At 40.1% G+C, this 17,984-nt stretch overlaps 1 protein-coding gene and 1 pseudogene across 4 annotated transcripts in view; both read left to right on the top strand.

The window, feature by feature from the left end:
- LOC138843111 (guanylate-binding protein 4) overlaps positions 1-17,984 on the top strand; it is a 90,448-nt gene that overhangs the window by 63,701 nt on the left and 8,763 nt on the right. Inside the window, exon 13 of one of the 4 annotated variants that reach the window (XM_070078106.2) lies at positions 39-1,385. The exons of the other annotated variants lie outside the window; for them this stretch is intronic. Coding sequence (XP_069934207.1) covers positions 39-248 — 210 coding nt within the window. The 3' untranslated portion in view covers positions 249-1,385. Of the gene's footprint in view, positions 1-38; positions 1,386-17,984 lie in introns of those variants that run through there. 4 annotated transcript variants of the gene reach the window in all.
- Positions 7,336-8,161, top strand: LOC138850321 (pleckstrin homology domain-containing family B member 2 pseudogene; annotated as a pseudogene).

Here is a 17,984-nt window from a genome sequence, read left to right as displayed (position 1 = left end):
ATGAAAAAGGTTTTGAAAGTGGACTTTTCATTTCATAGGCTCAAAAAGACATGCTTACAGAAGTATTTAAAAAGGATGCTGCTAAGGTAAATAAAAAGATCAAGCGGCTAACAGAAGAGATTGAAGTAATTAAAAATCAAGGACAAGTGTTGTTTTCAGTACTTCCTTCTTTCCTGGGTAGTACATTTGGTTCTGTATTGACTAAGCTGTCACCAGAAGTTATTTCAAGGCTGTTAAGAAAGTTATAGGCTGAGATTTCTTGGGCAGGAAAATATAAAATGGGCTTTCTTTTTTCATTTTAATAGCATAACAGCGTTGCTCATTGTAAAAAATATGTATGTCATGGAAGTTTCATTAAAAATTTTAAAAAATAAATATAATTATTAAAGGATAACAGGACCTTGTATCCTAAAAAGAAAAACTGAATTTTTATTGAATTATTATGACAAATTGGGCTGTTAATTGGAATATAATGAAATTGTTCATAAAAACAATTTGAATGAAAGCTAAAATTCACGGCAAGATAAAGAAAAAATGTGTAATTTGTGCTACAGATGGAGATATTTAAGTTGTGATGAGTCCTTGAATATCAATGAGTTTAGAACAGCAACCACATTTTTTAAATAGCCAAAATAAAAAAATGCTTAATGTTACTGATAATAAAAGATATGCAAAGTAAAATTATGTGGTTCCTTTTTCAGTTGCATAAAGGGCAAGGAAAAAGAGCTTTAATAGCACACTGAGAAACCAAGGCATTTGGGAAATTGAGAGTTGCTCATATTTGCTAGTGTGAGTGTCAACTCTTACAGTTATGTATGAAAAATTAAAATGTAGGTGACTTTTTATACACCAATTGTACCTTTTGTAATTTCTTTCATAGACTTGTATACCCAAGTTGAAATGGTGTGTATGTACTATTCTGTTCATTGCAGGATCATTGTAATGCCAAGGCTTGACAGCTCTTTAATGTAAATAAGAAATATTGAATGTAACTTCAGAGGGTACTCTATAATCAGTAAAATGAAAGGGGGACAAAGCTAAAATTAAAAGAAAAAAGAGGACAGACACTTGGTCTGGAGTTAAGACACCATGTGGACATCCCAATGCTGTGTTGTAGTGACTGGGATTGAGTCCCTTTTCTGCCCCTGATTCCAGCTTCATGCTGCTGTGCACCCTGGTAACAGGTGAGGGCTCACATTATGGGGCCTCATCATTCAAGAGAGTACTGATCAACTGCCTGGCAAGTGCTTGCCAATGATCGCAGGTATTTGGGGAGAGAATCAGAAGGTGAATGGTGTTTCCTTCTCTCTCTGCTTTCAAATAAATAAATGAATTTTTTTTTAAATTTGAAATAAGAATAAAAATAAAATGAAAGTTGAATGGAATTTAGTCTGGAGTATAAAGTTATTATCTCTTTGCAGGGCTTCCAATTTTTCTCCCTCTGGCTTGCCTCTTCACAGACGCTTCCAGGAGCCTCTTTAGGTCACTGCCTTTTATTCTGTCACCTATCAGATTCTCCTCCTCAGGCATTTCTCTGGAGGGTGCCCATCTGCTCTGATGGCTGTCCTCTCCCATTAAACCTAACGTAATGGTGAACAATCTCCAGTGCACTTCTTGTCCCTGGCACCTTGGTCCCTAGTCCACAGTCACCCATGGGACCTGTCTTGCAGCTGCCTGAAATTTTTGCTTCAGAGGCAGTCCTAAGAAGCAGAATGTCGACTAAGCATCATTGTCCTAAGGGGTTTTTTTGGTAAATAGAAAATAAGACTAAAATTCAACTTAAATCTAAAAAGATGTCTTTTGTAAATAACAATCTCACGTACAAAAATTGGTTTCAGCTGCAGTGAGACATTAGGTTTAAGATCACTGCCTACAAATTTTGCATTTTATCTTGCTAAGCCTGTTTTATAACTTGGTTTAACAGCAGTGGATAGTCAGCTCTTGTCAGCCCCCTAAAGTGGATTTTGTAGTCCATGGTTTACGTCACTGATTTCTACCTGGAGTTTGATGAAAAGGAGTAGAATTCTAAATGAATGTAATTTTTGCCTTAATTTGGATAGAGGTATGATATCATATCAGCATGTTAAGTCATCTAGGTATAATTGCTAAATGTAAATTGGGTAAATGTAAATGAGATAAATGTGTCTAAATGTAAACTTTAGTACTCTTAGCAACTCATCTTCTGTGAAAAATCTATTTGGGTTTGTTAACAAATATGCTTTTATAAACTGTCTGAAAAATAGTTCAACATTGCTTGAAAGTAACTAAGGTTGAAATTTAGTGTGTTATCTTATGTATAAAATGTTGTCTTAATTTGGAGATCTTTAAAGGGTTATTTCAAAATGTAAATCAAGGAAGTAAGCAGATGGAAAGGGGTCGCAAATAAAATGTGTTCCTGGTACGGAAAGTTAAGAAGGAAAGAAACTTTTTTCTTTAAAGACAATTTTTAGAGTACCTAAGGACATGGTATAAAGTGAGGTAAGAATTACTTTATCCTGATTGCTCATTTACTCTAGATTGGAATGGAAAAGATAGAAAGGTTTATGTAAGTTACAGAAGATGTCAGGGAATTACAGAAGGTTATGAAAGAAAGAAATTTTTGGATACAAAAGCTGGGGCGGAGCCAAGATGGCAGAATAGTGAGGGCGCGCACCGATAGTCCGGGAAAATTTAGTTTAATAAAAGGGGAGTTACAGTAGCCGCAGAAAACAGAACCAAACAAAAATTGCAGGGGAAACCCTTCTGAATGGAGCAGGCGTGAATCGGACGACCTACTGGGAGAACAAGGTCGCCCACCGCACAGAAGCAAAGTCGCGGGACCCAGCCGCAGAAGCCCCAGGGTCTGCGCGACAGTGCTCCAAGGAGAGTGCACGCCACACAGAAAACAGCGGGGAGACTTGAGACGCTCAGGGCTCCGAGTCCACACATCGGCGCTGGAAGGGGAGGTGAGCTCAATAACCCGAGACATTGGTGGGGAAACGGGGGTCAGAATCTAGAGGGGGGCCGGAAAGTGCAGCAAACTCACTACCGGAAAGAAGGAAAAAAAAAAGCTTCGGGGTTTCTCTTCCCCCTAACCTTGCAAAGGTTACAAGGCTGCAAGACTTGAAGAATTCCCAAGAGACAAAGAGCAGGCCTCCTCTTTGGATTTACATATCAGTGGGGGAGAGTTAAGGAACTGAGTCACTACAATTCAGTAGCCTAGGCAACCCAGTGGGAGTCCAGAGGAGCCAAAGACTGGAAGCTAAATACCATCAATTCTGCACAGCCCTGCCCTGCAGTGTTACCCCCTGAATAAATAAAATAAATAAATAAATAAAAAGAGAGAGATTTACCACGCATAACCTGAGGGTGTCACCTTTGCACACCCTTAACCTGGAAGAACCAGGCAGAGCTCTCAGGCCGCACCCATCTCAAGCCTCCAAGGCTCCTCCAACAGCAGGCAGTCCACTTAACACGGACACAGTATAAAAAAAAAAAAAAAAGAAAAAAAAAAGCGCACAGTGACGCAAGAAGAATTAACTATGCCGAGTAACAAACACAGAAATAGAGGGAGCAAGATCAACGATGACACTATGATGCCTCCAAATAAGCAAAACACCCCAAGCCAAGAGTATGAAGATGATGAGATAGAAGAAATGCAAGATACGGATTTCAAAAAATTTATGATAAGAACATTTAGAAGTTTTCAAAAGCAAATCCTTGAACTACAGAAATCCTTAATGGACAAGATTGAAAATCTTTCTCGTGAAAATGAAATTTTAAGGAAGAGTCAAAATGAAACTCAGAAACTAGTAGAACAGGAAAGTGTAATAGTCAAGAGAAATCAAAATGAAATGAAGAGCTCAATAGATCAAATGACAAACACATTAGAAAGCCTTAAAAACAGAATGGGTGAAGCAGAAGAGAGAATATCGGACTTAGAAGATAGAGCACAGGAAAACATACAGTCAAACCAAAGAAAAGAAGAGGAAATTAGAAACCTGAAAAATATTGTTGGGAATCTACAGGATACTATTAAAAAAACCAACATTCGAGTTCTAGGAGTTCCTGAAGGCATGGAGAGAGAGAAAGGATTGGAAGGCCTTTTTAGTGAGATACTAGCAGAGAACTTTCCAGGTTTGGAGAAGGACAGAGATATCCTAGTACAGGAAGCTCATAGAACCCCCAATAAACATGACCAAAAGAGATCCTCACCACGACACGTGGTAATTAAACTTACCACAGTGAAACATAAAGAAAAGATCCTAAAATGTGCAAGAGAGAAACGTCAGATTACTCTCAGAGGATCTCCAATCAGACTCACAGCTGACTTCTCATCAGAAACCCTACAAGCTAGGAGGGAATGGCGAGACATAGCACAGGTGCTAAGAGAGAAAAATTGCCAGCCCAGAATATTATATCCTGCCAAGCTCTCATTTGTGAATGAAGGTGAAATAAAGACCTTTCATAGCAAACAGAAATTGAAAGACTTTGTGGCCACTCGTCCGGCCCTGCAAAAGATACTTAAAGATGTGCTACACTCAGAAACACAGAAACACGGCCATCAATATGAAAGAAGGGAAAGGAAGAACACCTACCAGTAAAAGAGCATGGGAAGCTCAAAGCATATACTAGAAAATATTTCCGGGAAAATGGCAGGGCAAAGTCACTACGTATCAATTGTCACATTGAACATTAATGGTCTGAATTCTTCAGTTAAAAGACACCGTTTAGCTGACTGGCTCACAGAACACAACCCAACTATTTGTTGCCTACAAGAAACACATCTCTCTAACAAAGAGGCATGCAGACTGAAAGTGAAAGGTTGGATACAAAAGCTATTAATCTACTTTTCTTTGACATAGAGTTGGAATTTGATCCAATGCTAAAACAATCTATTCATTTATGATAGATTTCTCTGTTTGCTGGCATACAACTCTTTGTAGTAATTTCTGATGATTCTTTTTATTTCTGCAGTGCCTGTGGTTACATTTCCTTTTTCATCTCTGATTTTATTGATTTGGGTCTTTTCTCTCCTTTTTTTAGTTAGTTGGGCCAATGGGGTGTCAATTTTGTTTATTTTTTCAAAAAATCAGCTTTTCGTTTGGCTGATCTTTTGTAATTCTTTTTGGATTCAGTCCTGTTGATTTCTTCTCTGATTTTAATTATTTCTCTTCTCCTACTAGTTTTGGGTCTGGTTTGCTGCAGATTTTCTAGATCTTTGAAATGAATCAAAAGCTCATTTATTTGGTGCCTTTCCAATTACTTGATGTAGGCACCTATTGCTATAAACTTTCCTCTCAACACTGCTTTTTCTATATCCCATAAGTTTTGATGTGTTGCATTGTTATCCTCATTTACTTCCATAAAACTTTTGATTTCTCTTTTGATTTCTTCTATGACCCAGTGTTCATTCAGGAGCATGTTGTTTAGTCTCCATGTGTTTGCATATGCTCTAGGGATTCCTGAGTTGCTAACTTCCAGCTTCATTCCGCTGTGGTCTGAGAAGCTGCATGGTATGATTCTAATTCTTTTAAATTTGCTAAGACTTGCTTTATGGCCTAGTATGTGGTCAATCCTGGAGTAGGTTCCATGTACTGCTGTGAAGAAAGTAAATTCTTGAAGTGTGGGATTGAAAGTTCTGTAGATATGTGTTAGATCAATTTGTTCTATAGTATCGATTAAATCTGCTGTCTCCTTGTTGATCTTCTGTCCAGTTGATCTGTCTATTTCTGAGAATGGAGTATTGAATTTCCCCAGTATTATTGTATTGGAGTCTAAGTCTCCCTTTAGGTCCTTTAACATATCTTTTAAATAAACTGGTGCCCTGTAATTAGGTGCATATACATTTATAATAGTTACATCTTCCTGTTGAATTGTTCCCTTAATCATTATATGGTGCTCCTCTTTGTCTCTCTTAACAGTTTTTGTGTTAAAGTTTATTTTGTCTGGTATTAAGATGGCTACATCAGCTCTTTTTTGGTATCTGTTGGCATGGAATATCTTTTTCCAACCTTTCACTTGCAGTCTGCATGCATCTTTGTTGGAAAGATGTGTTTCTTGTAAGCAGCAAATAGATGGGTTTTGTTCCTTTATGCATTCAGCCAGTCTGTGTCTTTTAACTGGAGAGTTGAGGCCATCAATTGTAACAACTTTTCAATGCTGTTTTTATTCATTTTGGTCTTCTCCCTTTTCTTTGGTTAATTGGGACAATGGTTAATCTATTTGTTTATTATTCAATGAAGCAGCTCTTGATTTCACTGATCTTTGTGTATCATATTTAAGTTGTAGTGGTTTTAGTTCTCCCATAATTTTTATCTCTTATTTCCTCCTATTAGATTTGGGATTGGTTTGGTCTTGTTTCTCCATGTCCTAGGAATACATTGTTAGACCATTTTTTTTTTGATTCGTTTCCAATTTTTTGATGTAGACACTAATTGCTATAACTTTTCCTCTTAACACTGATTTTATGTATTTCCTAAGTTATTTTATGTTATGTTGTAATTTTCAATCATTTTGATGAAATTTTTTGTTTTCTCTTTTGATTTCTTCTATGACCCACATGAAGGAATTAGCAAGTTATGTCCCAAGTGACTAGGCCCCTGTCACCCATGTGTGTAGCCTTGTTTGAGTTCCTAACATTCAGCTCCAGCTTGGTACCAGCACTGTTGTAGGTTTTTGAGAAGCAAACTAATACAGGGGCCTTTCCCTCTCCCCTTTCTTATTCTCTTTATCTCACTGTGTCTTCTTTCTGAAATAAATTTATGAAGGATTTAAAAAATATTAGATGGTGATAATAATTCTCCCATAGAAAATGAATAAACTGTTGATTTCTTTGGAGCATTGCCCTTATAATCTTTTCATAAAGTTTTAAAGATTCCCTATTTTTCCACCCAATCCTCATGACAAATCGCTTGTTTATTCTTGCTTACATTTTGGCTGAATTCATGTTGCTCCTCCTGGAGCCCTTTGTAAACTCATGTCACATCCATCTTAGTGCCTCAACTTAGATGCTGCTCAGACATGCTACATGTTAAAATGAGTTCATTTTTGTGCAAAAATTTGAGTTCTTTCAACCTTTTTTTCCACAGTACACAGTTTTAATGAACTTTTTCCAATTCTGTCACACACATCCTATTGCTAGAAACATAGCCTTCCCCACATAAGTTTTTTTCAGTGTGGAATACGGCATGTTGACTAACAGATCCAAACATATAGTGGTTTTCTATCAAATTAAGAATCCTAAAGTTAGCAAACTTCAATTTATGTTCAATAACTAATGTTTAATGTTTCATCAATTTGTCAATGACCCAGATATTGAATGCATATTCATCATTTGATTAAACATTAGAAGAAAATGCTATGAGTGAGTTACCAAATAGGTTTTGGACAGTTTACTAGTCTGGACCCCGAGCAGCATCCAAGCAGCATCCTTGCCCTACAGCCGTGGTCTGGGCTCTGCAGTCTTAGCTTTCCCAGTGACGAGATGACGTTTGTGAAGAGTGGACGGCTGCTATGACAGAGAACCATTTGAAAGCATTGGAAGAAGAATTGGTTTGACCTATTACGATGACCAGACTGGGCAGAGTGTTGAGGATAAGGTCCACATGCCAGCGGATGGCATCAAAATCTGTATGGGACACGAACGTCGGGACATCCAGCCTCCAGACGGGAATGCAAGACTGCCTGCTGCAGATCATTTGCCGAGATGGAAACACGATGTCATTGCGCGGAAAGCTCAGATGATTGCTAGGCCTGGAAATTTACACTGCAGGATTCTAGGACAAACACAGCTGTGGGCTCCCCAATCTTGTCTGACGAGACAGCTGTGGCTTCCTCTCCACTTCCCTACACATCCTATGCTGCGGCAATTCTTGAGCAGGCTCCGCTCCCTATAGCAGCACCTGCCCGGTAGGAACTCAAGTTGTGTATGCTGCGAACGGGCAGGCATACGCTGTGCCCTACCAGTACCCGTATGCTGGATGTTACAAACAGCAACCCGCCAACCAAGTCATCATTCGTGAGTGGGATTGAGACAACGACAGTGATCTGGCGCTGGGCATGCCCTAGGGTCCCTGTGCTAGGTCTTATAGAGCATTCGAGCCTCGAGACCTTGGTGTGCATAGCTTCTGATAACCCTCTGTGCAATAAAATGATTTGCAAGTCCATGGTTTCCCGTCCCACCTAATTTGGGCAGTTTATTTTCACAGAGGCTGTCAGCAAAGTCGGAGCTGGCCGCCCCACACTCCACATAGTTCTGTTTTCCCTAAAATCCACTCCAGTTGGAACAGTTACCTACACACGTTCTTGCTTACTGCTCAGCCAGCTCCATCTCTGAGGCAGACTTGAATAGGTTTCTACATGAAAGCAGATGCCAGGCACACCTTGTGGTCGCCACAGCTCTGTTTCTCTAGCCAATCCTGGAGACTTGTTGACAAGGGAGCATGTTTCCAGCTGACAGCAAGTCAAATGCATGTACCTGTCATAAGGTGTTCCGTGTTTCCCATGCTGCTTTGACCTGTAACATTGACCTTACATTCTGTGTCATAAGAATGGCTTTATTCAGATTCTAATCATTAAAGCTGTATATTTTACTTCCAAAGTATTAAAAACAGTTTTTAATGTTGCAAAAAAGTTTATTAGTCAGTTCTTCATTACTGTAACTAAAACACCTGAGAGGAACCACTCAGACAGGTACACAGAGGGGCACGGTGTGCTCACAGTAGAGCCTTTAGAACAGAGGCTTTGAGCCTGGCACGGTGACGTAGTAGGTAAAGCTACTGCCTGCAGTGCCAGCATCCCATGTGGGTGCTGGTCTGAGTCCCGGCAACTCCACTTCCGATCCAGCTCTCTGCTGTGGCCTGGGAAAGCAGTAGAAGATGGCCCAAGTCCATGGGCCCCTGTACTAACATGGGAGACGCGGAAGAAGCTCCTGGCTTCAGACCAGCACACCTCCGGCCATTCCAGCCATCTGGGGACTCAACCAGCGGATGGATGACCTCTCTCTCTCTCTCTACCTCTCCTTCTCTCTGTGTGTAACTCTGACTTTCAAGTAAATCAATACATCTTTTGAGAAAAAAATAAAATGAACAGGGGCTTTTAGTCGACTGATAAGTTGCATGGAGGAAACAGGACATCATAAACAGAAAAGAGAGAACTAAAAAGTCTGTAACTTGACTTAACAACATGACTTTTAAGATCTCTCTTTTCTGTTTATAATGTCCTGTTTCCTCCATGCAACTTATCAGTCGACTAAAAGCCCCTGTTCATTTTATTTTTTTCTCAAAAGATGTATTGATTTACTTGAAAGTCAGAGTCTGTAACTTGAGGCCGGTGCCGCGGCTCAATAGGATAATCCTCCGCCTTGCAGCGCCGGCACACAGGGTTCTAACCCAGTCGGGGCACCGGATTCTGTCCTGGTTGCTCCTCTGCAGGCCAGCTCTCTGCTGTGGCCCAGGAGTGCAGTGGAGGATGGCCCAAGTGCTTGGGCCCTGCACCCCATGGAAGACCAGGAGAAGTACCTGGCTTCTGGCTTCGGATCAGCGCAGTGCGCTGGCCCCAACGTGCCGCCATGGCGGCCATTGTAAGGTAAACCAATGGCAAAAAGGAAGACCTTTCTCTCTGTCTCTCTCTCTCACTGTCCACTCTGCCTGTCAAAAAATAAAATAAAAATAAATAAATAAATAAATAAAAGTCTGTAACTTGAATACCAGATTTTAGTTAAGCTAGCTTCTTCCATGAATCTCCTCCAAAACATTTTCAATTCTTTCCTTTCTTATGAGATTTTGGTGTAACACATCTGTCTCTTTTTCCAGAACATGTTTGCCTCGTGTAACACTTCACAGGTAACTAAGCAATAATCTGGAGGTCACAGGAGTCAGAAATCACTGGGAAGGCAGTGTTCCATGTACAGAGATCAGGGCAAGTTCAAGAGTGAGGTAAAGGACACTGTGAGAAGAACATATGAATCTTCACCCACTCTGAGGTGCGGGCATCAATTGCCGTCTGTTGGGCTCCTTCCTCCAAATGTAGGCTGTTGCTGGGAAAGTATGACCCCACTGATGCTATTTCTTTTTTTTTTTTAACTTTTATTTAATGAATATAAATTTTCAAAGTACAGAATATTGATTACAATGGCTTCCCCCCCCATAACGTCCCTCCAACCCGCAACCCTCCCCTTAATCCCTCCCTCTCCCCTTCCATTCACATCAAGATTCATTTTCATTTCTCTTTATATACAGAAGATCAGTTTAGCATACATTAAGCAAAGATTTCAACAGTTTGCTCCCACACAGAAACATAAAGTGAAAAATACTGTTTGAGTACTAGTTATAGCATTAAATCTCAATGTACAGCACACTAAGGACAAAGATCCTACATGAGGAGTAAGTGCACAGTGACTCCTGTTGTTGACTTAACAAATTGACACTCTTGTTTATGGCCTCAGTAATCACCCTAGGCTCTTGTCATGAGTTGCCAAGGCTATGGAAGCCCCCTGAGTTCACTGACTCTGATAATTTTTAGACAAGGCCATGGTCAAAGTGGAAGTTCTCTCCTCCCTCCAGAGAAAGGTACCTCCTTCTTTGATGACCCATTCTTTCCACTGGGATCTCACTCACGGAGATCTTTCATTTAGGTTTTTTTCCCCCCAGAGTGTCTTGGCTTTCCATGCCTGAAATACTCTCATGGGCATTTCAGCCGGATCTGCATGCCTTAAGGGCTGATTCTGAGGCCAGAGTGCTGTTAGGACATTTGCCATTCTATGGGTCAGCTGTGTATCTCACTTCCCATGTTGGATCATTCTCTCCCTTTTTGATTCTGTCAGCTAGTATTTGCAGACACTAGTCTTGTTTATGTGATCCCTTTGGTTCTTAGTCCTATCATTACGATCAATTGTGAACAGAAATTGACCACTGGGACTAGTGAGATGGCATTGGTACATGCCACCTCGATGGGATTGAATTCGAATCCCCTGGTATGTTTCTAACTCTACTGTTTGAGGTAAGTCAGCTTGAGTATGTCCCGCATTGCACATCTCTTCCCTCTCTTATTCCCACTCTTATATTTAACAGTGATCATTTTTCAGTTAAGTTTCAGCACTTAAGAAGAATTGTGTATTGATTACAGTATTCAACAAAAAGTATTAAGTAGAACAAACAAACAAAAATACTAAGAGGGATAAAATATTAAGCTGCTCATCAACAGTCAGGGTGAGGGCTGATCAAGTCACTGTTTCTCATAGTGTTCATTTCACTTTAACAGGTTTCCTTTTTGGTGCTCAGTTAGTTGTCACCTATCAAGGAAAACAAGTGGTATTTGTCCCTTTGTGATTGGCTTATTTCACTCAACATAACGTTTTTCAAATTCCTAACAGGGATCACTTTTCAGTTAAAATTTAAACACCTAAGAATAATTGTGTGTTCATTACAGAGTTCAACCAATGGTACTAGAACAGAAAAAATACTAAAATGGATAAAGTATTACATTGTACATCAACAGTCAGGACAAGAGCTGATCAAGTCACTGTTTCCCATAGTGTCCATTTCCCTTCAACAAGTTTCCCCTTTGGTGCTCAGTTAGTTGTCGCCAATCAGGGAGAACATATGATATTTGTCCCTTTGGGACTGGCTTAATTCACTCAGAATGATGTTTTCCAAATTCCTCCATCTTGTTGCAAATGACTGGGTTTCGTTGTTTTTGACTGCTTAATAGTATTCTATAGAGTACATGTCCCATAATTTCTTTATCCCGTCTACTGTTGATGGGCATTTGGGTTGGTTCCAGGTCTTAGCTATTGTGAATTGAGCTGCAATAAACATTAAGGTGCAGATAGCTTTTTTGTTTGCCAATTTTATTTCCTTTGGGTAAATTCCAAGGAGTGGGATGGCTGGGTTGCATGGTAGGGTTATCTTCAGGTTTCTGAGGAATCTCCAGACTGACTTCCATAGTGGCTTAACCAGTTTGCATTCCCACCAACAGTGGGTTAGTGTCCCTTTTTCCCCACATCCTCTCCAGCATCTATTGTTGGTAGATTTCTGAATGTGAGCCATTCTAACCGGGGTGAGGTGGAACCTCATTGTGGTTTTGATTTGCATTTCCCTGATTGCTGGTGATCTTGAACATTTTTTCATGTGTCTGTTGGCCATTTGGATTTCCTCTTTTGAAAAATGTCTATTGAGGTCCTTGGCCCATCTCTTAAGTGGGTTGTTTGTTTTGTTTTTGTGGAGTTTCTTGACTTCTTTATAGATTCTGGTTATCAACCCTTTATCAGTTGCATAGTTTGCAAATATTTTTTCCCATTCTGTCGGTTGTCTCTTCACTTTCCTGACTGTTTCTTTTGCAGTACAGAAACTTCTCAATTTGATGCAATCCCAAATGTTAATTTTGGCTTTGACTGCCTGTGCTTCTGGGGTGTTTTCCAAGAAGTCATTGCCGGTACCTATATCTTGCAGGGTTTTTCCAATGCTCTCTAATAATTTGATGGTGTCAGGTCGTAGATTTAAGTCTTTAATCCATGTTGAGTGGATTTTTGTGTAAGGTGAAAGATAGGGGTCTTGCTTCATGATTCTGCACGTGGAAATCCAGTTTCCCCAGCACCATGTATTGAATAGACTGTCCTTACTCCAGGGATTGGTTTTGGACCCTTGATCAAATATGAGTTGGCTGTAGATGTTTGGATTGATTTCTGGTGTTTCAATTGTGTTCCATTGGTCTATCCATCTGTTTCTGTACCAGTACCATGCTGTTTTGATAACAACTGCCCTGTAGTATGTCCTGAAATCTGGTATTGTGATGCCTCCAGCTTTGTTTTTGTTGTACAAGATTGCTTTAGCTATTCAAGGTCTCCTGTGTCTCCAAATGAATTTCAGCATCATTTCTTCTAGATCTGAGAAGAAGGTCTTTGGTATCTTGATTGGTATTGCATTGAATCTATAAATTGATTTTGGGAGAATGGACTTTTTGATGATATTGATTCTTCCAATCCATGAGCCTGGAAGATTTTTCCATTTCTTGGTATCCTCTTCTATTTCTTTCTTTAAGGTTTTGTAATTTTCATTGTAGAGATCTTTAACGTCCTTGGTTAAGTTTATTCCAAGGTATTTGATTGTTTTTGTAGCTATTGTGAATGGGATTGATTTTACAAGTTCTTCTTCAGCCATGGCATTGCCTGTGTATACAAAGGCTGTTGATTTTTGTGCATTGATTTTATACCCTGCTACTTTGCCAAACTCTTCTATGAGTTCCAATAGTCTGTTAGTAGAGTTCTTTGGATCCCTAAAAAAAGAATCATATCATCTGCAAAGAGGGATAGTTTGATTTCTTCCTTCCCAATTTGTATCCCTTTAATTTCTTTTTCTTGCCTAATAGCTCTGGCTAGAACTTCCAGAACTATATTGAATAGCAGTGGTGAGAGGGGGCATCCCTGTATGGTACCAGATCTCAGTGGAAATGCTTCCAGCTTTTCCCCATTCAATATGATGTTGGTCGTGGGTTTTTCAGAAATTGCTTTGATTGTATTGAGGAATGTTCCTTCCACACCCAATTTGCTTAGGGTTTTCATCATGAAAGGGTGTTGTTTTTATCAAATGCTTTCTCGGTGTCTATTGAAATAATCATATGGTTTTTCTTCTGCAGTCTGTTAATGTGGTGTATCACATTGATTGTCTTGTGCAAATTAAACCATCCCTGCATACCAGGGATGAATCCCACTTGGTCTGGGTGGATGATCTTTCTGATGTGTTGTTGCATTCTATTGGCGAGAATTTTATTGAGGATTTTTGCATCTATGTTCTTCAGGGATATTGGTCTGTAATTTTCATTCAATGCTGCATCTTTTTCAGCCTAAGGTATTAAGCTGATGCTGGCTTCATAGAAAGAATTTGGGAGGATTCCCTCTTCTTCGATTGTTCTGAATAGTTTGAGAAGAATTGGAGTTAGTTCTTCTTTAAATGTCTGGTAGAATTCAGCAGTGAATCCATCTGGTCCTGGGCTTTTCTTTGTTGGGAGGGCCTTTATTACTGTTTCAATTTCTGTCTCAGTTATGGGTCTGTTTAGGTTTTCGATGTCTTCCTGGTTCAATTTAAGTAGGTTGCATGTGTCCAGGAATCTATCCATTTCTGATAGGTTTCCCCGTTTGCTGCCATACAGGTTCTTGTAGTAAATTCTGATGATTCTTTTTATTTCTGTGGTGTCTGTTGTTACATTTCCTTTTTCATCTCTGATTTTATTGATTTGGGTCTTTTCTTTTTTTAGTTAGTTGGGCCAATGGGGTGTCAATTTTGTTTATTTTTTCAAAAAACCAGCTCCTCGTTTGGCTGATTTTTTGTAATGTTTTTTTTGGATTCAATCCTGTTGATTTCTTCTCTGATTTTAATTATATCTCTTCTCCTACTAGATTTGGGTCTGGTTTGCTGCAGTTTTTCTAGATCCTTGAGATGCGTTGAAAGCTCATCTATCTGGTGCCTTTCCAATTTCTTGATGTAGGCACCTATTGATATAAACTTTCCTCTTAACACTGCTTTTGCTGCGTCCCATAAGTTTTGGTATGTTGTGCTGTTATCCTCGTTTACTTCCAGAAAAGTTTTGATTTCTATTTTAATTTCTTCTATGACCCATTGTTCATTCAGGAGCATGTTGTTCAATCTCCATGTGTTTGCGTATGCTCTAGGGATTCCTGAGTTGCTAATTTCCAACTTCATTCCTTTATGGTCTGAGAAGCTGCATGGTATGATTCTAATTCTTTTGAATTTGCTGAGACTTGCCTTATGGCCTAGTATGTGGTCAGTCCTAGAGAATGTTCCATGTACTGCTGAGAAGAATGTAAAATCTTTAGCTGTAGGATTGAAAGTTCTGTATATATCTGTTAGATCCATTTGGGCTATAGTTTCATTTAAATCTACTGTATCCTTGTTGATTTTCTGTCCTGTTGATCTGTCTATTTCTGAGAGTGGAGTATTGAATTCCCCCAGTACTATTGTATTGGGATCTAAGTCTCCCTTCACGTCCCTTTTCAAATCTTTTAGATAAACCGGTGCCCTGTAGTTAGGTGCATATACATTGATAATTGTTATATCTTCCTGTTGAATTGATCCCTTAATCATTATATAGTGTCCCTCTTTGTCTCTCTTAACAGTTTTTGTGGTAAAGTTTATGTTGTCCGATATTAAGATGGCTACACCCGCTCTTTTTTCATTTCTGTTGGCATGGTATATCTTTTTCCAGCCTTTCACTTTCAGTCTGTATGGATCTTTGTTGGAAAGATGTGTTTCTTGTAAGCAGCAAATAGATGGGTTTTGTTCCTTAGCCCAATCAGCCAATCTGTGTCTTTTAACTGGACAGTTCAGGCCATTAACGTTCACTGTGACTAATGATAAGTGGTAACTTTGCCCTGCTATTTGCCAAAGATAAGTTCTAATATATGCTTTGAATTCCCTGTGATCTTTTGCTGTGAGCTTTCCTTCCTTTACCTTCTTTCATATTGATGACCGTGTTTCTGTGTTTCTGTGTGTAACACATCTTTAAGCATCTTTTGCAGGGCTGGACGAGTGGCGACAAATTCTTTCAATTTCTCTTTGCTATGAAAAGTCTTTATTTCACCTTCATTGACAAATGATAGCTTTGCAGGATATAATATTCTGGGCTGGCAGTTTTTCTCTCTTAGTACCTGGGCTATATCTCACCATTCCCTCCTAGCTTGTAGGGTTTCTGTTGAGAAGTCAGCTGTGAGTCTGATTGGAGATCCTCTGAGAGTAATCTGACATTTCTCTCTTGCACATTTTAGGATCTTTTCTTTATGTTTCACTGTGGAGAGTTTAATTACAACGTGTCGTGGTGAGGATCTCTTTTGGTCATGTTTATTAGGGGTTCTGTGAGCTTCCTGTACTAGGATGTCTCTGTCCTTCTCCAAACCTGGGAAATTTTCTGCTAATATCTCACTAAAAAGGCCTTCTAATCCTTTCTCTCTCTCCATGCTTCAGGAACTCCTAGAACCTGAATGTTGGTTTTTTTACTAGTATCCTGCAGATTCCTGACAATATGTTTTAGATTTCTAATTTCCTCTTCTTTTCGTTGGTCTGACTGTATCCTTTCCTGTTCTCTGTCTTCCGATATTCTCTCTTCTGCTTCACCCATTCTGTTTGTAAGGCTCTCTATTGTGTTTTTCATTTGATCTATTGAATTCTTCACTTCATTATGATTTCTCGTCACTATCACAGTTTCCTGTTGTACTAGTGGTTTCGTTTCATTTTGATTCTTCTTTAAAATTTCATTTTCACGAGAGAGATTTTCTATCTTGTCCATTAAGGATTTCTGTAGTTCAAGAATTTGTTTTTGAGAACTTCTTAATGTTCTTATCAATTTTTTGAGATCTGCTTCTTGCATTTCTTCTAACTCATCATCTTCATAATCTTGAATTGGGGTGTCTTTTTCATTTGGGGGCGTCATGGTGACTTCCTTGTTTTTATTATCTCGGTTTTTGCATTTGTTTTTTGGCATATTGGAGATATTTGGTTTCTTCACTGTGGTGCTTTTTCTTGTTATACTATGACTCTAGATTAAGTGGACTGTCTGTTTTTGATGGAGCCTTAGAGGCTTGAGATGGGTGTGGCCTGAGAGCTCTGTTTGGTGTGCCAAAGGTGACACTCCCAGGTTAGGCGTGGTAGATCTCTCTCTCTTTCTTTCTTTCTTTGATTCAAAAGGGAAGTAATTCCGCACAGCTGAACGAAGTTGGAGGTAGTTAGCAGGCAAATGATATACCCACAGGAGCCAGAGATCAGAAGCTCTTTCCCAAGGACCACACAGGGAATCTGTTCTGCCCTCAGGGTGGGCTCAGATTCTCCTTCAGTCTCCCACTGGGTTGCCAAAGTTACGGAATTGTAACGTCTCTGGAGAGTACTCACGTGAATTCCGTGAGTTCTCTCCCCCACCGTCTCTTTTTTCACAGTCTCAGTTCAGTAGCACCACAAATTTACTAGGTCCTAATCTCCTGTTAATTCGCCCCGCCCAGAGTCAGGTTTTTCTGCTAGGCTCAGGGCCGGTGCAGACCTGAGGTCGCTCTGCTTATGACGTATGTCCAAGATGGCGCCTGCTCTTTGTCTTGCTCGTCCTTGAGAGGTGAGCGGAGAGAGAGAAACCCGTGTCCATACCACTCACTTTTTTTTTTTTCTCTCTCTCTCTCTTCCAGTTAGCCTGGTGAACTTCCCCCCACCCCCCGGGGGTCGTTCCCTCTAGTCTCCTCTCTCTGCTTGCCTGCCTGCCTGTGTCTCAGGCTATTGAGGTTCGGCTCACCTCGCGTTCCAGCGCTGGTGTGTTGAGTATGCCGCTGGTGTCCCGAACTGTGGGCTCCCACGCTCTCCACGCAGGTCCACTGTGAATCACGCGTTCCGGAAGAGTTTCTTCTGCTGTTTCCTCCCCTACTCTTCCTTGAATCTGCAGTGTCTCCACTTTTATTAAACTGTCTCTCCCCGGACTATCAGTGTGCTCCCTGCCTATTCTGCCATCTTGCCTCCTCTCACTATTTCATAAAGTCTTCTTTTAGTAGATACTGATTTTATTCCATATTCTGTCCTCAAGAATCTCTCTTCATATTCACAAATAGGTCCACGGGCCAGGAGCTGGTTCTCAGGATCTATGCTCACCTGAGCTGAATCAGACAGGATAAAAATGGGCAATGATGCTGATTTGCCTCACTTTTCCATCATTTCGCAAAGGCTGAAGCACCATGCCTCAGACTCACTCTTTTTCAGAACTCCCATTCATGGAAGTTGTCAAGTACCCTATGTCATTCCAGGTATAATCCTGACTTCTTGAAGGTGGTGGGGGCCAAGTCACCCTTGAGTTAAGCCCTGACCTCAAGATTTAGCTTTATACTGTTCCTGGCACCTGTGGGTCTCTCTTGAACTTCACCTTGGTTCTTTGCATCCATTTGTGTTGAGGAAGCCACATGGATTGGCAGATGTCAGCTTCTTTTGGTAGTGTCAGTAGCCCTGGTGGTTAGAAATTGGCAA

This window comes from Oryctolagus cuniculus, chromosome 7 (genome assembly GCF_051225735.1).
Source record: "Oryctolagus cuniculus isolate XC-2025 breed Fujian yellow rabbit chromosome 7, ASM5122573v1, whole genome shotgun sequence".
NCBI classification, from domain to species: Eukaryota; Metazoa; Chordata; class Mammalia; order Lagomorpha; family Leporidae; genus Oryctolagus; species Oryctolagus cuniculus.
Note: the sequence above shows the minus strand (reverse complement) of the source record. Positions and strands in the feature narration are given on the sequence as shown.